The sequence below is a fragment of the Podarcis liolepis genome (genome assembly GCF_965112155.1).
Source record: "Podarcis liolepis genome assembly, chromosome: 2".
Taxonomy (NCBI): domain Eukaryota; kingdom Metazoa; phylum Chordata; class Lepidosauria; order Squamata; family Lacertidae; genus Podarcis; species Podarcis liolepis.
Genome location: NC_139555.1, coordinates 127012200 through 127036100, shown reverse-complemented (window position 1 = coordinate 127036100; position 23901 = coordinate 127012200). Strand labels below are relative to the sequence as shown.

Here is a 23901-nt window from a genome sequence, read left to right as displayed (position 1 = left end):
AACTTTCTGACTAGTTGCAGGGCCTTAACCAGACCTAGCAGAGTAAACGCAGAGTTCACGAAAGCAATTGGCAACTTGGCTGCAGACAGGATGGACGAAGCAGGAACCAGGAACTTGTAGTTAGGTGTTTATTCTATACTGTGGACTATTTAAAGGAACAGAACACGGATCTTTAGCTAGCTCTCTCATACACAACTCACAACTCTCAACCTCCAGCTCCTACTCTCAAACTCGTGCTAGCACACCTTCCAGTTAGTAGACCATTAATCATTATTCCCGTGAGAGAGCTTGACCAATCATGGAGCTGTCTCCATGCCTCTGTATCACCAGGCAGACTTACTCCTTCACATTGCCTTGGCTGTCGGCCAAACCGTAATTGACTCTGTGTGAGGAGCTGCACGTATTCAGATTCCCAACAAACTACTGTTCCCAGAATCCCTTGGGTGAAGGAGGCGGGGCCTCGTGCAGGGGGTCTGCTCTTCTGTGTCTCTTCTGATCAGTGTGCCTCTCTCTCACCCCACACTAGGGTGACTCTGGATCTCAGGGTGTTCCTGGTCCCCCCGGGGAAGATGGAGAGAGGGTGAGTACTGGCCGCGGGTGCAAAGAGAGGGGGATTTGGGGTGCAGGGAACATACAGTGGGGTTTGATCCTCCAGAGGTCCGTCCGTCAAGAGGGCGTAGAAAAAAGCATAAATATTCTAGGGGGCAGAGCAAGACCCCTGTGAGGTTGCCAAGTTTGGAGCTTCTCATCTTGGAGAAAAAGCCTGGAAGAGGAGAAGGCGTGGTAGAAATTTACGAAATTACGCATGGAAGGGAGAAAGTTCATTTCCCTCTCTCTTAACACTCGAACCGGTGGACATTCGGGGAAGCGGAATGTGAGAAGATTCAGGATGGAGTTCTTTTTTAAAAAAAGTCATTTTTGTTGATTTCCCAATAAAAAAACATCCAGTTAATACATCCAATCATAGTACTCCAATTGAAATAAAAAAACTAAAATAAAAAAATCAAATTATAGTCCAAGTTATTATTATTAATTTTTCGGAGCGCCCCACGGTCTGGATCTCTGAAGGATATCTCCACATCTTAGTCCTGCTTCTCCTCGTTGTTGAGGATGGATTTCAAAAGTCCACATTCACGCAGGTTAACCTACGGAACTCCCTCCCCCATGATGGCCGCCAAAGTTGGATGGCTTTACAAGGGGATGAGAGAAATTCCTGGAGGGGGAAAGGGCTGTTCATGGCTGGAGGCACGAGGCTTCTGGATCCCAGCTGCTGGCAACCACAGGAAGGGAGAGGGGTTCGAATCCTGATTGCCAGTTTCCCGCAGGGACTGTGAGGACAAGATGCTGACTTACGCAGGCCCTTTGACCTTATCTCTTTGCATTTATATATGTGTGTGTGTGTGTGTGTGTGTGTGTATAATGTATATATAACAGAGAGAACACTTGTAACCCCAAGATCAACAGGTGAGAAAGAAAACCAGAATAAGTCCAGTTGTACCTGGGTTAAAATGAAAAAGTCCAAGTAAATACTATTGGTGTTATCAGTTTGTCAAGGATAGACTCTTTCCATGTTCCAAGATGATGATGATGATAATTGTGGCTTCCAACAAATAGGAAAGCATCAAAAACATCAGACATTAAAAACCAAGTATATGCATTATTTTTCAACCTGCCCATTCAAAAACAGCAGGAGTTGAGATTCTCTGGTGCAACCACTGGCGGGGGGGGGGGGGGCTTGAGAGCCTTTACTCTCAAGTAAACACAAGGGTGTTTTTTGGTGGAGGGGCGCAGGCAGCGTTCCCTGAGATGAATTCTGCACATGCACAGAGACCCTGTTGTTCCCTGAGCTCCTTTGTGACTCTGTCTCCCTTCCCACCCCCGATGCAGGGAGATGACGGAGAGGTTGGCCAACGTGGGCTTCCTGGAGAACCGGTGCGTATGGTCCCGTTCCTGCAAGGGATCTTGGGGTCTGGCCAAGTCTGGGGCCCCTATTAGCGTATCCCAATGGCGGGGGCTTTGTCCTCCCAAGCAACAGACGAGGGTGACAAGGGGCAGGGAAGGCAGGGACCTCTCGCCCCTAGGGTGGTGAGTCCTCACCTCCTGTCTGAAGTGGTACAGTCCTGACAGCTGGATCATAGCCCCATTAGCTGCCTATTGTGAGACGGAATGCCTCAAAATTCTTGCTTTTTGGGGGAAACTGAAGCTCAGAAACTGGAAACTTCAAGGCCAAAATTTAGAACAAGTCTCGAACTATAAATATTTAGGAATGGCAGTCCAAGCATCAGGATCCAACAAAATTCATATAAACTCAAATGGTTGTGCAAATGGCTTCCTGCCAACAAGGCCTTAAGCCCCTCCCCCTCCCCCAGAAGCCCCACCCACCCTTAAAATAAAGGTGGCTATTATTATTATAATTTCAAGTATTGTCAAATTTCTGGACATTACATCAAGGTGGTTCGTAGCTGCTGTGTTTTGAAGCTGTACAGTGGACTGTGTCTTTTTATTACTACTACTACTACTGCAGTTTTTGACTCCAGACCAAGCCCCAAACCGCCTGAGAAACATTTCTACCCAAATGCGATTTTGGTTTTAAACGCAGTGTAAGGAGTCTCTATGGGAGTATACTGTATTTAAAAATGAGGTATCAGAGTTTTTAGGGGGTCAACCAGGCTGGGATAGCAGGCCTGTTGGGTTTTGAATGTCTTATGTAGATTTTTCAATTTCGTTGTTCTTTATGGGAGAATGACAATAAAGATTATCGTATCCTTTCCAGTCCAGAGGAGAAAACAACAACAACATTAATATTTGTTAACTGACTGCGTTGCCCCAGTCACCCTGGGCAGCTTCCAACAGACATAAAAACACAATAAAACACTGAGCATTAAAAACTGTGATGCAGCAGATTCTTGCCATGCAAAGGGCTGGACTAGATGACTCTAGGGGTCCCTTCCTACTTGACAGTTCTGTGATCCAGCCCCCTGAAGGAGAGTGCCTGACCTTTTCACTCTCCTTTTCTTCAGGGACCCCGAGGTCTTCTTGGCCCCAAAGGACCCCCAGGGATCCCAGGCCCTCCGGTAAGTGCTGGGGAGGGGGTTTTCCTGCCCCACTGAACTGCCCCCCCAGCCCCCCAGCCCTAACCGCCTCTTGTGTCTCTGCCTGTTCTCCTGACAGGGTGTGCGTGGCATGGATGGACCCCACGGGCCCAAGGGGAACCTGGTGAGTAATAATAATAATAATAATTTATTATTTATACCCCGCCCAGCTGGCTGGGCTTCCCTGGCCACTCTGGGCGGCTTTCAACAGAATATTAAAATACAATAACCTGTTAAACAGGGCTGCCTTCAAATGTCTTCTAGAAGTTTGGTAGTTGTTTTTCTCTTTGACATCTAAAGGGCAGGTGCCACTACCGAGAAGGCCCTCTGCCTGGTTCCCTGTAACTTGGCTTCTCGCAGTTGGAGAACTGCCAGAAGGCCCTTGGAGCTGAACCCAGGTGTCCAGGCTGAACAATGGGGGTGGAGACGCTCCTTCAGGTATCCTGGGATGAGGCCGTTTAGGGCTTTAAAAGTCAGACCAACACTTTGAATTGTGCTACTTTGAGTCGCCCCGGGGTGCCTTGTGGTTGGTGCTGGGTGGGCTGCCGTCCCAAACTTTCCTGGAAATCCGGGACTCAAAAAGCCACTCGGACGAGGAGCTTCGCCATGTGACCTTGGGCCGCTCACGGTCTCTCATCCCAAGGTTGTTGTGAGGACAAAATGGGGAGCAGGTGATCCCACGAGATCGCCTTTCCCCCCACTGGACCACTTCGATTGACTACAAGGTGCCACACAAGACACTTTCCGTGATTGTAAGAATTCAATATTTGGCTGTGGTGGCATCTACACTTCGGAACTCCCTGCCTCTTGATCCCAAGAGGCTGTCCGCTTTTGAGCACCTGCCAAAAACATCCCTGTTTTGATAGTTGCTTTAAAAAAGTGGATGTGAATTTTCCCCTGCTTTAGTATTTTAACTTTCTGTATGTTTTAAAGCAGCATTGTAGATTTCTCTTGACTGTATGGTTTTCTGTTATTGAAATCTGCTTTGGGTGGTTGTTGTTTTTTTAATACAGTCAAGTGGTCTATAAATTTTAGGAAATGAAGAGAGTGTTAAGAATACACAGTGTATTCTTCCGTGGAGGAAAGTGGCTGGGGATACAGTGGTGCCTCGCAGGACGAAATTAATCCGTTCTGCGAGTCTCTTCGTCTAGTGGTTTTTTTGTCTTGCGAAGCAACCCTATTAGCGGATTAGCGGATTAGCGCTATTAGCGGCTATTAAAGGCTTAGCGGCTTAGCGGCTAAAAGGCTATTAGCGGCTTAGAAAAGGGGGGGGAGCAAAAAAAAAATCGGAACACTCGCAAGACGTTTTCGTCTTGCAAAGCAAGCCCATAGGGAAAATCGTCTTGCGAAGCAGCTCAAAAACGGAAAACCCTTTCGTCTAGCGGGTTTTCCGTCTTTCGAGGCATTCGTCTTGCGGGGCACCACTGTAATTGCTCTCTCGCCCCTTTTGAAGCTGTTCTGCAGGGAAGACGGAGATGCTGTGATTTCTGCATTGCCTCTTCTGTACATTGAGGGGGCTCAATGAGGGGCCCCATGCCTGCCCCCCCATAATAATAATAATAAATTAATTAATAATAAAATTTTATTTATATCCTGCCCTCCCCAGCCGAAGCGGGGCTCAGAGTGGCTAACAACGATAAAAGTAACACAGTTTCCATAAAAACACAATAATTTTTTAAAAATACCTTCAATTCATTCTAAAATCAATTCAGAATCAAATTAATGGCAACCACTGGGCTAGAGTTCTGTGAGGATTACCAAAGGAGGGGGTCAGACTCTGCCTTGGCCAAAGGCCTGGCGGAACAGCTTCGTCTTGCAGGCCCTGCGGAAAGATGTCAAGTGCTTCAAGGCCCTGGTCTCTTGGGACAGAGCATTCCACCAGATTGGGGCCACAGCCGAAAAGGCCCTGGCTCTGATCGAGGCCAGCCTAACCTCCCTGTGGCCCGGGACCTCCAATATGTTTTTGTTTGAAGACCATAAGGTTCTCCGCGGGACATACCAGGCGAGGTGGTCCCGTAGGTACGAGGGTCCTAGGCCATGATGCTCCCCAGTTTCGGACTGCGACAATCTGACTCTGAATCTCTTGTTTTTGACCAGGGACCTCAAGGGGAGCCGGGACCCCCTGGCCAGCAGGGGACTCCAGGGACGCAGGTGAGTGAACCCATCAGAGGACCTCTGCTGGATCCGTCCCCAACATCCTCCTTCCCGCTCACCCCCACGGCATGAAGTCCGCAGGACAGCTGGAATGGGGAGATAGACTAGCCCTGAATGGCGAGGTTCCGTACGGCGGCCATCAGGACTGGCTCACAGGCCCCTTTCCTCTCCAGACGCATCGCTTTAAGGAGACGCTCCAGCCGCCGTTCCTCAAGCTGGTGCCCTCCAGACGTTTTCAGACTACGATTCCCATCAGCCCCACAGGGTGTAGCGAATGGTGGGAATTGCAGTCCAGGGCCTCAGGTTGGGAGAAGCCAACGCCAAACACTGCTAGATAGATTCCTGGCCAACGCTGATTCCTGCGTTTTAGGGGGTTGGACTAGATGACCCTGGGGTCCCTTCCAATGCTATGATTCCTGTGTTTGGATCAGCCTTTTGGCTAAGATCTGCTCTTGTTCGTTTAATATCAGATACGTCCTCTACTAAATGGATTTTTGGAGTTGGGAGATGGCAGAGGGACCGGCTCATCAGCTCCCCATCTGTGGAGTGTTTTTGTGGGTTCAAAAAGTAGAGGGAAGCAACATTTGCAAGCTTATCTCTCTGTTCAAGAACGGACAACTTCCAAGAAGTGCTCCTTCGAAGCTGCAGCTTGCCTGCTTCTCTGAAAACGGGCTGATTCTCTTTGCTTCAGATGAAAAGGGGAGACAAAAATGCACGAAATTAGGATAATTGGCTCGGGAAATAGAAATTCTTCCCGGGTCTGGTGTGGGGCCTCTTTGACCGTCTCCGGAAATGTCTCTAGAGGAGGCCTCTGGCTGACAACTGTAAGAGCAAGATGAGACCCCCTTGGGCCCGATCCTGCAGGCTCTCCTGACCTTCTGGTCCCAAAGAAATGACCCTGAGCGAGGAAGGATTTGAGGGGCCGCCAGAGAGAACTGGGAGGGTGGACGTTTTTGTCCTCAGTTGGGGGGCTCAGGAGGGCGTCTCCAGGAAGTGGGCTGGGAGGACCCCCTTCACCCGACGTTCTCCTCTTTCTCCTTCTTCTCAGGGATTGCCGGGACCTCAAGGTGCAATGGGACCTCATGGGGAGAAGGTGAGCTGGGAGGGACCCCTGGCTTGCTGACCGATAAGGGCAGCCACGCCGAACCCCAAAGCAGGGAGGTGGTGACTGGGTTAGGTTGGGTAGGGTTGGATTTTAGGGTTGGGTTGGAATGGAATGGGTTTGAGGGTTGGGTTGGGTTTTAGGGTTGGATTTTAGGGTTGGGTTGGGTTTTAGGGTTGGAATGGAAGGGGTTTGAGGGTTGGGTTTGAGGGTTGGGTTGGGTTTGAGGGTTGGAATGCAATGGAATGGGTTTTAGGGTTGGGTTGGGTTTTAGGGTTGGAATGGAAGGGGTTTGAGGGTTGGGTTTGAGGGTTGGGTTGGGTTTGAGGGTTGGAATGCAATGGAATGGGTTTTAGGGTTGGGTTGGGTTTTAGGGTTGGGTGACCATTCTTGGGCTAATGGGATTTTCTGCTTCAGGGCCCCAGAGGGAAACCTGGACTTCCGGGGATGCCTGGATCCGACGGCCCGCCTGTAAGTACCTGCCCCTCACCTCTGCCTCAGGCCTCCCTTGACTCAGTGGCCCCCCCAGCAAACAGGAAGTAGCTGGTGGCCGTGTCCTCTACCTTTCTTGGAGTCCCCACTGAAGAGAGAACGCTGAGAAGCCACTGTTTCTGTCAAGGGGAGGACAATGTTAACATGATTATGGTGGGGTTTTCCTAGTTGCCATGCTGGACGCCAGTCTCCGCACCAACACCTTCACCCACCCGTGGTCATGACTCTGCAATCATGTTGCAGCAGTTTCGTGGCTGGCCCACCCAGCAACGCAAGCGGGTTGCGGCCCTTGCAAAAAAGAGCAGGCGTCCATAGGGCCCCTGAGATCCCCCCCAAAGGGTGGCCCTTCTGTCCTGGTCATGTCCGCACCACAAAGTGTCACAGATCAGCCTCCCACAGGGTAAACTCTGAAACGCTGGCACGACAGCCACTATTGGGGCCCACAGGGGGCAGTTTTGAACAGGAAGTGTCTCTTTGCATTCCCTGGTAGCCATGTTAAACAGGAAGGCAGCCATATTAGACAGGAAGTGAGTTGATGTGGCAGCCATGTTAAACAGGAAGTGAGTCGATGTGGCAGCCATGTTAAACAGGAAGTGAGTCGATGTGGCTGCCTTGTTAAACAGGAAGTGAGTTGATGTGGCAGCCATGTTAAACAGGAAGTGAGTTGATGTGGCAGCCATGTTAAATAGGAAGTGAGTCGATGTGGCAGCCATGTTAAACAGGAAGTGAGTCGATGTGGCTGCCTTGTTAAACAGGAAGTGAGTTGATGTGGTGGGCATATTAGACAGGAAGTGAACTACGGTCAGTAGTAGTAGTAATAATAATTAATTTCAATTTACATATGGTACCACCCTTTATCCCAGGGTAGTGTACAACATTAAAGACATATTTTATGCAGTACAAGAATAAAAACACAATATAGAGCATAATAATACAGAGCATAATGATACAATAATCATAATCATTCCACCCCCCACATTTGACATAGCCTGCTAGTCATATTAGATAGGAAGTGAGCGGCTGCCACATCCTTTGCGCCTCCTCCTGGCATTTTCCAGCTGAGCTCCCATGTCCCCAAACGGCTTTCCCCTGGCCCTGGGCAAAGAAGGCCCTGGCAGACTGGCATGGAGATTTGCCCTCTCCCCAAATAGTGGGATTCGAAAAGGAGGCAGCGATCCAAGTCCCGTGGAATATTAACTCAACTCCTTCTTGCTCTTTCTCTTCTTCCTTTCACCCCTTTCTCTTAGGGCCACCCTGGCAAAGAGGGGCACCCAGGCACCAAAGGAAACCAGGTGAGAAGGGGCAGCCCCACGCCCAGCACGTGGCAGCAGTCTAACCGGGGGGTGATGGGGGAATTATGGAGTCGCGCCCTGAGGCTCTCCCCGCCCACGAACGGCCGTAGGTGGCAGGTCACCAGGCGTGGGAAACGGTTTCTCTGAGCCACTGACACCCTGTGGGTCTCTGCTGACAGCAATGGGTCTTCAAGAGGGAGAACAAGCCTTTCCAGGGCAGGCAAGCAGCTCAGTTTCCAGACCATAAGTGAAAAAATATCCCAGGAAGAGCAAAGTACACACAAAAAAGGATGCTTTTATTTTTGCACTCCTGCTATGCCCTTTCCAGACACTAGGTGGCAGGAGGAATCGACACAGAGAGCAGTTCCTCCTTTTCCATCCAGCAGGAGGCAGTGCAGTCTCACACATACAAGGACCTGCAGCACTCCGTTAATCTGTGGAACTCCCTCCCACTGGAGGCGGTGATTGACAGCTGCCAACCTAGACGGCCTCAAAACAGGGTTAGGCAAATTCAAGGAGGAGGAGAGGGCTTCCGATGGCTACTAGCTGGAATGCCAGTTGCTTGAATCCAGAATCCAGAATCGCGTTCGAATCCTGCTTGCCGTTTCCCCACAGGCATCTGGTTGGGGGCTGGACTAGACAGGTTCTTAGGCCCTTATGAAACCCAGGTTTGCACACACTTTGCAAAGGCCTCTCTTGGAGGGACCCTCACAGACACACAGCGTGGAAGGAGAGGGTTGCATCCTGAGCAACTTGGTATTTCTGCCTTGCCTGAAATCCAGAGATATGCCGGGAAAACGGGGGCGTTGAGGGGGTGGGAGGGCAGCAGGGTCGGTCATTTCCCCATCCTGCCTCTTAGCCAACGCAGGCAGAAATCCAGCTTTGACTGGCAGGGAGAAAGGGAGCCGCCAGCACCTGTTGAACTTCAGCCTGCCCTGCAGCTCTTAAAAGTCATGCTGGTAAACTGATGGATTTAATAAGACACAAATCCAAAACTATGGTACAGAAAGAATGGGAATGCTTAAATGAATATTCACACAAGCAGGGCTCAAATGCGAAAGTTTGGTTGTGCTTAGACCAACCTTGTGAAGAATATAGAGAACATAAAGATTTGACGGACTATGAAAGAGCTCAAGGAAAGGAAGTGACCGAAGAACAGGTGTAAAAGTGAAATGAAGAGACGTGTGGTGAATGCGGTGGAAGGCTATAGGAATATTTTAATTAGGATTTATATGTTGTAATGTTTGAAGTATAAATTTGGTATTATTGATTATGAAAAGTATTTATTTTTCTTTTTTCTTTCCTTTTATCTTTCATCTCTTTTCTTTTCTAGTCTGCATGTTGGAAAATACGTAGACAAATGTGTTTACAGTGTTATGTATTGATTTTTGTTTCTATTTATTTTTTCTTTCCTTATAATATTTAATAAAAACTAACTAAAAAAAAGTCATGCAGGTGGGGTAGTGGAGGAGCGGAATGAAATTTGCTGAGAGGCCCTGATCCCTGAGGGTCTTCCGGTGGGCATTTTTTGGGGGAGGGTCCCTCCTTGTGATTTCTCCTCTGACCGGCTCCTCTCTCTCTCTCTCTCTGTTCCCCCTTCCAGGGCCCGTCTGGTCCTCAGGGGCCAGTTGGCTACCCAGGGCCTCGTGGGGCAAAGGTAAGCAAGCACCTGATTGGCTCACAGGACTTGGCAGGGCTGGATTTCCCATCATCCTTTGCTTCCGAGGTGCAGGGCTGCCCTTTCCGATTGGAGAAGGGAAGAAGGGCGGCCCCTTGGGAGCCTTAGAGAAGTTGCAAGGGGCCCCTGGGGGTCATCTAGCCCAACCCCCTGAAGCCATCCTTGCAGCCTAGGACCCACGTACCTATGGGACTGCCTCTCCTGGTATGTCCCGCGGAGGACCTTAAGGTCTACAAATGACAACACTTTGGAGGTCCTGAGTCGCAAGGTGGTTAGATTGGTCTCAGCCAGGGCCAGGGCCTTTTCAGTACTGGCCCCGACTTGGTGGCACAAGAGACCAGGGCCCTGCGGGACTTGACATCTTTCCGCAGGGCCTGCAAGACAGAGCTGTTCCGCCTGGCCTTTGGTTCGGACTCGGTCTGACCCTTATGTTTCCCTCCCCTTATGGTTTTGATCTATGAGCTACTTTTAAAATAAGGCTGCATTTTAAATTACATTTGAACCTGTATTTTAAATTGGTCTCCACCCCCCCCGCCGCCAGTTATGTTTTTCTGTAATTTTACTGGTGTTAGCCGCCCTGAGCCCCGCTCTGCCTGGGGAGGACGGGGTATAAATATTGTTGTTGTTGTTATATAAGGCGGCATATGCAGTCAGAATGAAATAAATCGAGTGGGCCCCTCCCTCGCTCCTCCACCGCAATTTGTATTTTTCTGCAAATATTTTTCCTGGGATCTTCAGTTGGTGGGTGGTATACAAATCTAATAAGGGATGCGAGTGGCGCTGTGGGTTAAACAACAGAGCCTAGGGCTTGCCAATCAGAAGGTTGGCGGTTCAAATCCGGCGGGAAGGTAAACGGCGTTTCCGTGTGCTGCTCTGGTTTGCCAGAAGCGGCTTAGTCATGCTGGCCACATGACCCGGAAGCTGTACGCCGGCTCCCTCGGCCAATAAAGCGAGATGAGCGCTGCAACCCCAGAGTCGGCCACGACTGGACCTAATGGTCAGGGGTCCCTTTGCCTTTACCTTTTTATACAAATCTAATAAATAACAGTAATAAGAATGGTTGCACACCTTGTAACTGTTCTGGGGAAACTGGGGGGATTTTATTTTTTTTGCATGAGAGAATGGCGGTCATTTTGGGTGCTGTGATCTCGCACCACAGTCTTATCCCCAAAAAGTTTTAGAAAGTTGCAACAGTTACATGGTTCTGGAGCTCTATATAAGCAGGCTGACTGAGCTCCTCAGTTCAGTTCTGTCCTGGCCTGCGAATAAAGAAGAGCTGTTTGAAGAATCGCTTTTATGTCGTCTGATATGTTCGCCCACAACTTAACAGTCTCCCCCAAACCCCCCTCTCTCCTCGTAGGGAATGGACGGCATTCGAGGCTTCAACGGCCACAAAGGCGAAAAGGTGGGTTGTTGGGAAGGGAACTGGTGGTTCAGAAAACAGCAGTAACAACCCCCAAAACCCACATTTCTGTTCAGCTACGGAGAAAACACGGAATCCCATAACTGTAGGGTTTGGAGGGGCCCCCAGGTGTCATCTAGTCCAACCCCCCACAATCGCAGCAAAGGAGTCGCTGGCAGGTGGCCATTGTTGTAAACAAATAAATCTGCCCTTTCTCCCTTCTCTCAGCCCCACTCACCTCACAGAGTGTTTGTTGTGGGGGAGGAAGGGAAAGGAGAATGTTAGCCGCTTTGAGACTCCTGAAGGGGAGTGAAAGGCGGGATATCAAATCCAAACTCTTCTTCTTCTTCTTCCCTTATGGGGGACACAAGAGCCCATACAGAGTCCTTACGTAGGTTCCCTATTGGTAGGAGAAAAGAACAGAGGCCAACCAGAGATTATTGAGAAGCAAAGCAGCTAGTAAGCCTGATCTTTATTGATCTGTTGCAACAGGGTCTCCACTCCCCACACGCAGGAAAGGAGGAGGAACCCAGAACAATGGCGCACAAGGCCTTATATAGACATCTTAAATTCCCTGCCCTGGAGCTCAAGACCACCCCTCCATACATTCATTATGCATACATCACAGAAGGGGTGTAACCTAAGACCACCCCCCAGATACATCACAGAAAAGGCGGTCTACAGCAGAAATCTGAGTACTTTGCTTACCCGCTGTCTGGCAGGTTACCTGTTAATGCTCACTTGATTGGATACCCTGGGGAGCCTGGCCAGTCTTTTGTAATGATAAATACTTAGTTCCTGAGCCAGGTCACAGGCTCACCCTATTCAAACACAGACAGACATACCCTTATGACATGATTTGTGAAGACAGTGGGGGAGGCTTTTCCATTTTCCTTTGACCTTGCAGAGAAAGCATTTGCTCAGTTTAGGAATCAAAAATGGTTTTACATCGGTCTTCCTGTGCTGACCTATGTACGTGCTTGGTTGGTACACCTATGAACATTTAACATGTATCTAAGACCTCAAAAGACGCGGGTGGTGCTGTGGGTAAAACCACAGTGCCTAGGACTTGCCGATCATATGGTCGGCGGTTCGAATCCCCGCGGCGGGGTGAGCTCCCGTCTTTCGGTCCCAGCTCCTGCCCACCTAGCAGTTCGAAAGCACCCTTAAGTGCAAGTAGATAAATAGGTACCGCTCTGGTGGGAAGGTAAACGGCGTTTCCGTGTGCTGCGCTGGTGCAGGCTCGCCAGAGCAGCGATGTCACACTGGCCACGTGACCCGGAAGTGTCTGCGGACAGCGCTGGCCCCCGGCCTCTTAAGCGAGATGAGCGCACAACCCTAGAGTCTGTCAAGACTGGCCTGTACGGGCAGAGGTACCTTTACCTTTTTAAGACCTCAAAATTCCTATCACACCATCCAACCTTGGGGGGGGGGGTGTGAAGAGCCTGGGGTCTTCTGAGTCTGTGGGGTCCTGAATCCCTCTTAATGCCACTCCCCCCCCCCCGTTTATTTGCTGCAGGGGGAAGAAGGATTTCCTGGTTTCAAGGGCGACATGGGCGTGAAAGGTGACCGGGTAAGTAGGGCAAGCCCCCTCCCCGCTTGCACCCACAGCCCCCTCCCCTGTTTCCTGTTCCCGCCTCATTCCCTCTCCCCCCCCCAATCAGGGCGAAGTCGGCGTCCCAGGATCCCGAGGCGAAGACGGCCCCGAAGGCCCTAAAGGCCGCACTGGGCCCCACGGCGACCCAGGTCCCATTGGACTCGTCGGAGAGAAGGTGCGAATTCCGGGTTGGGGGGTGGTGGAGATAGAACCATAGAGTTGGAGGGACCCGCAGCGGTCATCTAGTCCAACCCCCTGAAATGCAAGTGGAGGTGTACTGGTTCCATTGTACTTTTATATTTTGTTGGGAGCCTTCCAGAGGGACAGGGCAACCCAGTCAGATGGGCGCATTATTATTATTATTATTATTATTATTATTATTATTTCATCTGGTTTGGGTTTCAGGGCATCCTCCCTGGGTATAAGGTCTCCTTGCTCACTTTCTTTTTTACGACTTTCTTTATTGCAGGGGAAACTGGGTGTTCCGGGTCTCCCTGGGTATCCCGGCCGACAGGGACCTAAGGTCAGTATTCCTCCAAACTGGGGACTTGACCTGCCTTACTGTTCAGGGAATTTTTAATGTGTGACATTTTAGTGTATTTTTAATCTATGTTGGAAGCCGCCCAGAGTGGCTGGGGAAACCCAGCCAGATGGGCGGGGTACAAATAATAAATTATTATTATTATTATTATTATTATTATTATTATTATTATTACTGACTCCAGTTACTTTTGCTCTTGCACACCCCCAAAAAAAATCTTCTCACCAGTGTGTTTCCTTCAGCAAATAACGGCCATAAATCAATTGTGAACACAGAAATATTCGCAATATTCAGCCATATTCCCCGGATTCTCTGTAAAAACGGAGCAATCAAAGGACGATGATTTGGGGGGTCGTGGGAGCCGTTTTCTTCCCCTGCAAAGAAGGGGGATAAATTTTCCCTGTGTGAATCTGTACTGGCCCCCTTGTGGCACCACCGCTACCCAACACTGTGCCCCCTAATAATGGGGGTGGAATCGTCCCATCTCCTTGCAGGGAGAGACGTTGTGTCCATCCTCCTCCCGCGTCCTTTGTGGCCCCTGCATTTTCTGACCCCCCCACTCCGATTTTCATAGAATTGTAGCATTGGAAAGGACCCCCCCCCCGGTGCCTTCTAGTCCAACCCCTTGCGATGTCCCATTCAGTCCATTCCGAAAGCCCCCTCCCGCCTTGTCTTAACCGCCTCTTCCTCCTCCTCTTCAGGGCTCTCAAGGCTTTCCTGGGTTCCCTGGGACCAACGGCGAAAAGGGGGGACGGGTAAGTGGCCCCCTCCTCCTCGAGGAGCTCCCTTCTCTCCCAGCCCCCCCCCAGCAACTTATCTTTTGGGTGGGCGGTTTCGGAAAGACGTCGAATTCGTTAAACTAAATAGTTTCAAATTGATTGCTGCTGTTCTGAATTTAATTTTAAAAACTTTTTTTATTAAATTTTATTATATGTTACCCCCCAAAAAGGGGGGGGGAGTAACAGAAGCAATTCATAACCATACATAAAACCTACGCAATTTTCCAGAATGCAGACTAGAAAAGAAGAAAGACGAAAAATAAAAGAAACAAATGAAAACGAAAACGAACGAAGAGAAAAAATGCTTTTCATGATCAATGATTCCAAATTCACACTTCAAACATTATGATATATAAGTCCTAGTTGTAATATTATAAAAGACTTCCACCACTGTTCTGAATTTTATGGTGGCAGCGTCTTCCTTGGGGGGTCTTGCAGATGACTGTTCCAAACAGTGCTTTTTCTAGGGTTAGGGGGAGCTGGGGCTGAGTCTATGGAATGTAGGGCCCCCCAAAAGTGAGTGACTGTTGTAAAGGAAGCCTGAGTTCCAATCCTGCCAAAAGGTGTTGGAGACGCTGTGGGGGAAAACTAAGCCCCTTTTGCAGGATGAAGCCAAACTGTTGATTAGTCGCACAGCTAGAAGGAGGGAGAGGGATGGGGCGAGGGGGGGGGGTTAAATGTTTGTGGGATCCTGCTGTGGATCATCTGCCTTTGTTCCTCCTTGCAGGGGATCTCTGGGAAGTTGGGACCCCGAGGCGAGAGAGGCCCCACGGTGAGTAACCAAGGAGGAAGGTGGCGTGGGTCAAATCGGGTGGGGGGCAGTTTTTGCCTTCCTATTCACTATCCCCAATTCACTCCCCACATCTTAATGGACAGTTGGGGGTGGGGAGGCGGGACCCACACATACTGTCTTTCCCACCCATGGGAAGGGGTGCCAGGTCAGGATCACCCTAGACCCAAAATTCCAGGGCCCAAGCCTGATATGTGGGGGGAGGTCCTGGTGATATGCTGGGGGGGGCAGATGGTGGACCCTAGTGGTTCTTCCTCTGTGTGTGCTCCCTCCTACTGGTGAGGCTTGGAGACGGAGGTTAATTGGGAGAGGGGAAGGGGGAGCGGAGGGGGGCAGACTCCCCTGAGAGCGTCTGCAATAATATTCAGAGACGGAGGTTAATTGGGAGAGGGGAAGGGGGAGCGGAGGGGGGCAGACTCCCCTGAGAGCGTCTGCAATAATATTCAGAGACGGAGGTTAATTGGGAGAGGGGAAGGGGGAGCGGAGGGGGGCAGACTCCCCTGAGAGGACTTGCAATAATATTCAGAGACGGAGGTTAATTGGGAGAGGGGAAGGGGGAGCGGAGGAGGGCAGAATCCCCTGAGAGCACTTGCAATAATTTTCAGAGACAGAGGTTAATTGGGAGAGCGGAAGCGGGAGCGCAGGGGGGCAGACTCCCCTGAGAGCACTTGCAATAATTTTCAGAGACAGAGGTTAATTGGGAGAGCGGAGGAGGGGAGGGAAGGACCCCCCCACCCAAGAGGATCTGCGATACTGGCAACCCCCGTATTAGGCGCCACTGATACATGCGCGATCATGCGCTGAACCCGGAAATGACCGTAAGGAGGGCGGAACTGGATCCCCTCAGATGGGAGGGAGGCTGCACTGGGATGAGTTGCCCCCTGGCTCTCCGGATCACTTACTTCTCTCTCTCTCTCTCTGCCCCCTGTTCTTCTAGGGGCCACGAGGCCAGCGGGGGCCACGAGGGGCCACAGGGAAGTCTGGAGCAAAGGTTGGTTTATGGGATATGGGATATGGGGCTCTTTGTCTCTGGACTCAGCTATACAGCTGCAAATATAACATTTTAAGTGTGTTTTAAGTGCATTATACAAATGTGACACTAGATGGCGATGTTGAGCTAACTGCAAGTTCAATCTATATCTTAAAACATTTTTTAGAAAAGCATTTTCACAGCGTGTTTTATATATGTTTAGATTCAGCCTCCCTTTCCAGGGGCCTCCTGGCTTCTCTCGGGGCTGGCAGGGGCGATTCTGTGTTTCTAAGTAGCTTCCTTTTCATCTCATCCTCATGCAGGGCACATCGGGCAGCGAAGGACCAGCCGGGCCCCCCGGGGAAAGGGTGAGTAAACAGGAAGGAAGACGGGGGGTTGGGTAAGGAAAGATGGAGGAAGAGGAGGAGGAAGGAGCCCCCAGTGAGAATCTCAGGGAATTAAGAGAGCACCGAGGCTCGAATTTAAAAGCGCACGACATGTGAACATCCAGTAGCAGGGAGTTCCAAAGGCCACAGCTGCCTTTCCTCAGGAATCGCTGCTCTGGAATCTGGGTGGTGATGGCACATCCGGATCCAGCACAACGTTTATTTATTTTATGTATTTGTTTTGTGACATTTATTTACTGCTTGACTGTAAACAAACAAACAAACAGCAGCCTCAACATGGATTGCAAAGAAAGAAGAAGATAGAAGAATTAAATTGTCAACGAGAAAAATTCACAGCAATAATTTAGGACAATAATTTAGTTAAACAAGCAGATTAAAACTCACACCGCTTTCTAAGCCCCTAAGTATAAAGTTTTGAGCACGGCGAAGGCACCTGCCTGCTATCAAGTGTCAGGGAGTTCCCAAGGGCAGGCCCTGCCCGACTAAAATTTTGAAAATCTCAATGTTTTGTTACACGTTGCCGGTTGCTCTCTGGGTGCTGCTGCTACTTAGGGGTCGGTTTCCCCTGCGTCACCGTCTGCTTAGTCGGTAGAGCATGAGACTCTTAATCTCAGGGTTGTGGGTTCGAGAAACATGTTGGGCAAAAAGGATTCCTGCTTTTAAAATTATTCTTATATATCACATTTGTATACCGCCCTGTGAACACAGGCCTCAGGGCGGAGACAACATAAAATCACAAAATCCAAAAATACATAATAAAAAAACCAGTAACCCCCGCTCTTACAGGGGGTTTGTCTGGATAACCCTTTGGGGTTCCAATGATTTTAGGAAGCCTTGCGGTTCCTCCTCCACCAGCTGCTTCTCAATGTTTCCTTCTCCTTCTGCGTCTTCCGCAGGGTCAACCGGGACCACAAGGACCAAACGGATTCCCTGGGCCAAAAGGACCTCCGGTGAGTTCTCGGTTATCTGCCCCCACACTCTGCCCACCCCCACCGGTCATCCCCCCTCCAGCCACCCACTGACCCTCTTGTCTTCTTTGCCCACAGGGCCCCTCGGGGAAGGACGGTCTGCCCGGACACCCTGGCCAGCGGGGAGAAGTCGTAAGTTACTCTTTGCTTACTCTTTGTTTATTACTCCTAGTACTCCTACTCCTACTCCTAGTACTCCTACTCCTACTCCCTCTCCTCTCCCCTGCTGACTGGACGACATCGCTGCAAGGCGGATCTGTTGGCTAACCGAACTCCGAAGAGCAACATTCGTTTCCTTATGAAAGTTCAGCGGTACCTCGGTTTTCGAGCATCTCGGAAGCCGAACATTTTGGTTTCCGAATGCCGAAAACTCGGAAGTACCATATTTTTCCCATTTTTTAATGCACCTTCGAAGTCAAATGGCTTCTGCTGCATGTTTTTCAGTTTTCACCATTGAAATTGACGCTCTCCCTTTGCGTCTCGGTTGTCGAACGTTTTGGAATCTGAACGGTCTTCCGGAACGGGTTACATTTGACAACCAAAGATAACCGCTGTAATTCCTACCATAGAACTAGTTCACAGCGGTTTGCAATTATATAAAGGTAAAAGCCATTAAAGAAGTGAAAGCAAGCCAAAGAATTAAAAACAAACGCTAGCAAGCCATCGCAGAAGGACCTATTCGTAATCACCTGGTGGAATCAAAAGGTTTCCAGCAGGCGTTGAAAAGCTGGTAGGTCTCCAGTGGCAGAGAGTTCCACAGGGCTGCGCTGATGACACCGAATCTTTGGCTTCTCATTGTGGTCAAATGAGCCTCACCAACTTGGGGAATGACCAACGGCATTCAGGAATTGAGCTGAGCTATAAAGGTTCAGATGTAGAACCATTTGCTTCCTCAGGATTCCCCAACAGTTAAGACAAGAATTGAGTGACTCTGAGTGTCTTTTTTTTTTTTTTTTTTTGCTTTTGCACTCTGCACACACTTGGGGGTTTTCATGCATTTGACGGCTGGCCCTTGGTGCGTCGAAAACCCTGCTTTCCAACGGATCCCCCTCACTCCTCCATCGCATCTCATCCCACTTCTGACACCATTGTGGACACCAGGTCATTCTGGAGAATCCCACCCAGGGGAAAGAAGAGAGAGTCGTGTTGTAAACAAAACCTGCCCCTTTTCCCCTTATGGGGCATCCAAGAGCCCATATAGAGTCCTTACATGGGTTCCCTATCTGTAGGAGAAAATAACAGAGGCCAACCAGAGAATATTGAGAAGCGAAGCAGCTAGTAAGCCCGATCTTTATTAAAGCTGTTGCAACAGGGTGCCCCCCCCCCACATGCAGGAGGACAGAAGAGGACCCAGAACCAAGGTGTGCCCGCCCTTATATAGACATTTTAAATTCCCTGCCCTGGAGCTCCAGACCACCTCTCCATACATCATACCCACATCACAGAAAGGGCGGTCTACAGCAGAAATCTGAGTGCATTGTTTACCTCCTGTCTGGCAGGTTACCTGTTAATGCTCACTTGATTGGATACCCTGGGGAGCCTGGCCAGTCTTTTGTAATGATAAATACTTAGTTCCTGAGCCAGGTCACAGGCTCACCCTATTCAAACACAGACAGACATACCCTTATGACAGGATTTGTGAAGGAAAAGACAATGGGGAGGCTTTTCCATTTTCCTTTGACTTTGCAGAGAAAACATTTGCTCAGTTTGGGAATAAAAAATGGTTTCAGGTCGGTCTTCCTGCGCTGATCTATGTATGTGCTTGGTTGGTACGTTTATTATATATCTAAGACTTTAAAATTCTTATCACAGTTGTAACCTCCCCCCCCCCTTCTTTCTCTCCCTCACAGGGATTCCAAGGCAAGACCGGACCCCCAGGAGGACCGGGGGTTGTGGGCCCTCAGGTAAGGAGACGGGGTTGCTCTGCTCCTCCCCAGCACCAGAGAGCAGCCAAAACACCAGACCCTGGGAGGGGACAGTCAGAAGATGGCAAGGGTGGGGCGTGTTCTGTTTTAATTACCTGTATTTTAACAGATTTTGGTATTTTATATTGTTTTAGTTCTGTTTTGAGTTTGATGACTTTAAAACAATTACATTGAATACCTTTCTAGTTTAGTTTGATGTCTTTTTTATATAACTTTTTATTAGTTTTTTAACATACCATTTTCAACAATAATTGAACATACTTTTACATCTTATTCAATTTTTTTGACTTCCATCAGTCCTGTCTGAAAATTTTCCAATCTAATCTCTCAGTATGCATTGCTTATTTTTCCTATTACATTTCAAACTCATAACCAATATCTCTATCTTTTTCTACTTGGTAACGCTTCGTATATTTCTCCTTACAAAACTTCTTGTAGTCCTACTAGCGTAATTTGTTGATTACAGTTGCTCTTCAAATAATTCAATATACTTCTTCCAATCTTCTGTAAATTTCTGGTCCCGCAGGTTTCGAATCCTTCCTGTCATTTTGTCCAATTCTGCGTCGTCCATTAATTTTGTCTGCCATTCTTCTTTCGTCGGAATTTCTTCTTGCTTCCATTTCTGGGCTAACAAAACTCTTGCCAGTTTAGTTTGATGTCTTAATTGGTTGGAAGTCACTCAGAGGGGAACCCAGTCAGATGGACAGAATATTATTATTAATATTGATATTGATATTATCTTGTCTGTGCAAGTTACATTGAGTCCTGGCTTGGGGAAAAGTCAGGATATAAATGCAGCAGCAGCAGCAATAACAACAACAAATTATGAATAAATAAATCACTAATAATATAAATAATAATAAATTCTGCAGGGTGGGGAAGGGGTTGCTTGTGGAGGGCTCCCTCCTTGCTCAGGGGATTCCATCCTTGGAGGTTTTTAAGCAGAGGTTGGCTGGCCGTCCGTCATGGACAATTCAGCTGAGATTCCTGCATTGCCGGGGGTTGGTCTGGATGAGTCCTGGGGTTCCCTCCATACCCTACAACTCTCTGTTTCCTTGGCAGGGCCCTGCAGGAGAAACAGGCCAGATGGGGGAGAGGGGCCACCCCGGCCCGCCTGGACCTCCCGGAGAGCAAGGCCTGCCTGGACCCTCTGGGAAAGAAGGCACAAAGGTAAGTCATGGGCAGGGGAGCGGGGTCTGGGTGCGAGGGCAAGGGCTCATGGGCAGCCCAGCAGGGGGAGGCGGGGGTGGGGTTACGGGAATAATCTAGGTTCGAGGCTGCTTAGTCACCCAGCTCATTGGGCAGAGCCCGCGGGTCCCTGTGGAATAATAATAATAATAATAATAATAATAGTAGTAGTAGTAATAATAATAATTTTTATTTATACCCCGCCCTCCCCAGCCAAGACCGGGCTCAGGGCAGCTAACACCAAGTAGAAAAACAATTGATTAAAATACAACTTAAAAACAAGATTAAGCACAACATTGAAATGCAGCCTCATTTCAGTAGAAATTCAAATTGAAAACTTTTTGGGGATGGTGACGTCAAATCTTCACCAAGGCCAACTATCCAGACTGGTCCTCCATGGGCCAGAAAAAATGCCAGGGCTAAAGCAAGGAGTCCAGCCACCAACCAGAGCAAAGACCTGTAGACCGAAGTTTATTGCGCAATAGGTTCAAAGAGGAATTTAGAACTCCGAGGATGGGGAGATAAGGACTTTTAAAAGTTTCCCACCGTATCCCAGAATACAGTTCATACAGCATCATTGACACATCATTGCTACATCACTGACATGTCACGAAAGGGGAGGGGTAGACAGGGATTAGGGCCACGGGTGGCGCTGTGGGTTAAACCACGGAGCCTAGGACTTGCCAATCAGAAGATCGGTGGTTCGAATCCCCGCGACGTAAATTAAATGACGCATACACATTTCCCCTTACTTTTTAGGAGGGAAAAGGTGCGTCTTATGGAGTGGGAAAAAAGGCATTTTAAAAGCTAGGTAACTTCCCTGAGCTGTCAAGTCGAAAGGATGCATTTATGCATAATATCTGTAACATTTAACAACTTTACAGATGTGGGCTCCCCCCTGTAATTTCCATAACAGGGGCGTAACAGGCTCCCAAGCTCTCTAAGGGACCCGCTACCTTTCCCGGGGACTCATGGGGTGAAAACATCCAAAGCGGAACCCCTTTCCGGGGTGCCTTTTTGGGGTTCCAAGCACTGTGTGTTAGTTAGGCTCAAAAGAGGAGGGAGGAAGCTGAAACTTTCAAAGGTCTAGAAAACTTCCTTGGAAATCCCCTTCGCCCTCTAAGCCCCGCCCCTGGTATCACAGGCCCCGCCCCTTGGCACCCAGGCTCCGCCCAGTGCACCCCAGAATTCTGAGCCTCGGGATACCTGCCCCTCTTCCCCCTTTGAGGATCCTGCCATGATAGATTCAGGCCCCCCAGCCCAAGAAGAGGGGGCCTGGGGTTTGGGGGGCTCCGGCCAGGATTTTGGGGGGGTCAACGTGTCCTTTGCCCCCTTCTGCATTTCAGGGCGACCCCGGCACCCCCGGAGGACCCGGCAAGGATGGCCCCGCTGGGCTGCGAGGCTTCCCCGGAGAGCGCGGCCTGCCTGGAACTGCCGTACGTACTTGGGGGGGGGGCTCCTTCCATGGGGTTGGCCTGGGAAACGTAGCCTGGGTGCAGGGGGGGCACGGCGTTTTGCGGGGCAACCATCCTGCCTGCTCTGAGGGCTGAGATTAAACTGCCAGGAGCTAAATGTCTGTAGAAAATACTCAAATCCTGCACTGCAGGGTGTAGCCACTCACGGTGCAACAATACAAATCTAGTCAGTAAGAGCATAACAAATTAAAAGTTAAAAACAAACTTGGGTTTTTTTTGGGGGGGGGGGTTCCTCTTCATTTGCCTGCGTGCGCCAGGCAGAATAGAAAGAATTTCAGCAGGTCTGTGAAAGTTGGCACGGAAAGGGCCCCCTGATTCTCCAGTGGTAGAGAGTTCCGCAGGTTAAGCACTGTCTGTTGGAGGAGATGCCAGGAGACAGGGATTTATGTTCACATGTGGTGGGGGTACAAGGTTTTTTTTGGCAATGGGTGTTTAAGGAGATGACTGAAATCACGGGGTTAAAGCTGACCAAAAGTCCAGAGTAGCATTATTATCAATTTATGATGGGACGGAAGGTTCGCAGGCTAGGAATTTATTGACAGCTGCACGAATTATTATAGCCAGGAAGTGGAAGGGGCAAGGTGAATATAAAATGGAAGAGTGGTATAATGAGTTGTGGGATATAGCTATTAACTATAAATTAACATGCCGTTAAGGTAAAGATGGGGAATATGCAGGAGGAATGCTTTTGAGGAGATACGGAAGGTGTCTGCAGAATTTGTACTGTTAAAACGGAAAGGCGCCAAACCATCGCAGGAGGTGTTGAAATTTTGGGAGGCTGGATAGTTACAATGGAGTGGTTATATACATATGGGGAAGCACTGTCTGAGTGGCCAGAGAAGGGGCTTCTTTGTCTTGGGGTGTGCCCCCCCTTTTTAAATCTTGTAGGGAGCAAACGACTCCTTTGCTTGAACAGCCCCACTGGGGACCCGTTTGTTCCGGATGCTACAATGACTTAGGGCCAGGCTGTCTGAAAAACCGCATTCCCTCTTATAAGGCTGCCCAGGTTTTGAAATCTTCGGGGGGGGGGGCTTTTCTTGGTCCCACCACTCTCCCAGGAACACTGGAGGGGGGAAGGACAAGGCCTTTTTGGTGGTGGCTCCTCCCAAGCAACTTTGGAACTCCATGCCTGGGGACCCCAGACTGGCTCCTGCCTTGTTGTTCTTCTGCTGGCAGCTGAAGGCTGTTTTATTCCCGCACTTAAGATGTGTTAATTTAGGCCCCCCCCCCAAGCTTAAGTTCTGCAAATTTCTTCAGTGAGGGGTCTTAAAAATATATTTCGGTGTGTGAGGCATTCAAATCTGCTATTATTTTTGCGACTAGGGAACATTAGCTGAAGAAGCCCTTAAACCGCTTTCGGAAAACAAAAGAATTTAAATTTTACCTTCTGAAAATGTCAGGTGATGCTAAATAATTATTATTTATATTATGTATTATTAAATACAAATATTAATATATAATATAATTGCAAATGCCTGGCAATAATTTTTAATGATTTATATTCAATTTCACACACATTTTGCTTACTGAGTCATATTAACTTCACCAAAATACCTTTTGAATTCCCAAATTATGTTGCAACTTTTTAGCACCCCTCATTTTTTGAATGTAAGCATTGAAAAATTCACCACAAATAGTATTATCTTGATTTATTTGGTTTATGATTATCGCCATTATTTATTAAATGGCTTATACCTTTTTTAGATTCTTTTAGCTTCTTTACTGAAAAATAGAATTATATGGTTGCATCTCAGGGTTGCGGTTCATAGCAAAAAAAGGCAAAATAAAACCCCACATTGCCCTCTTCGGCAGTGACTTCAGAACAGAGGGACTCCCTGCCACTTGACCTCCACCTCCCGCACCGCCTTGGCCCTGCTGCCTGTTTATATTTTACTTAGCTGTGATTCCTGCTTCACAAGGGGGGGGGCAGGTTGGGCTAGATGACCGCTAGGGTCCCTTCCAACTGTGCCATTCTCTTATTCTGCCTTATTGGTGAGGTTGCGTAGCCCTTAGAAGTCTCTGCAGCACTTCAAATAAATAAAAGGGGAC

General features: G+C 49.0%; 1 protein-coding gene across 1 annotated transcript in view; it reads left to right on the top strand.

Annotated features, from left to right (window-relative positions):
* COL11A2 (collagen type XI alpha 2 chain) overlaps window positions 1–23901 on the top strand; it is a 99650-nt gene that overhangs the window by 52699 nt on the left and 23050 nt on the right. Inside the window, exons 19-40 of the mRNA XM_083491036.1 lie at window positions 527–580; window positions 1888–1932; window positions 3021–3074; window positions 3172–3216; window positions 5190–5243; window positions 6295–6339; window positions 6766–6819; window positions 8088–8132; window positions 9736–9789; window positions 11171–11215; window positions 12732–12785; window positions 12877–12984; window positions 13279–13332; window positions 14052–14105; window positions 14857–14901; window positions 15857–15910; window positions 16213–16257; window positions 17193–17246; window positions 17343–17396; window positions 19115–19168; window positions 20252–20359; window positions 21724–21813. Coding sequence (XP_083347162.1) covers window positions 527–580; window positions 1888–1932; window positions 3021–3074; window positions 3172–3216; window positions 5190–5243; window positions 6295–6339; window positions 6766–6819; window positions 8088–8132; window positions 9736–9789; window positions 11171–11215; window positions 12732–12785; window positions 12877–12984; window positions 13279–13332; window positions 14052–14105; window positions 14857–14901; window positions 15857–15910; window positions 16213–16257; window positions 17193–17246; window positions 17343–17396; window positions 19115–19168; window positions 20252–20359; window positions 21724–21813 — 1269 coding nt within the window. The remainder of the gene's footprint in view (window positions 1–526; window positions 581–1887; window positions 1933–3020; window positions 3075–3171; window positions 3217–5189; window positions 5244–6294; window positions 6340–6765; window positions 6820–8087; window positions 8133–9735; window positions 9790–11170; window positions 11216–12731; window positions 12786–12876; window positions 12985–13278; window positions 13333–14051; window positions 14106–14856; window positions 14902–15856; window positions 15911–16212; window positions 16258–17192; window positions 17247–17342; window positions 17397–19114; window positions 19169–20251; window positions 20360–21723; window positions 21814–23901) is intronic.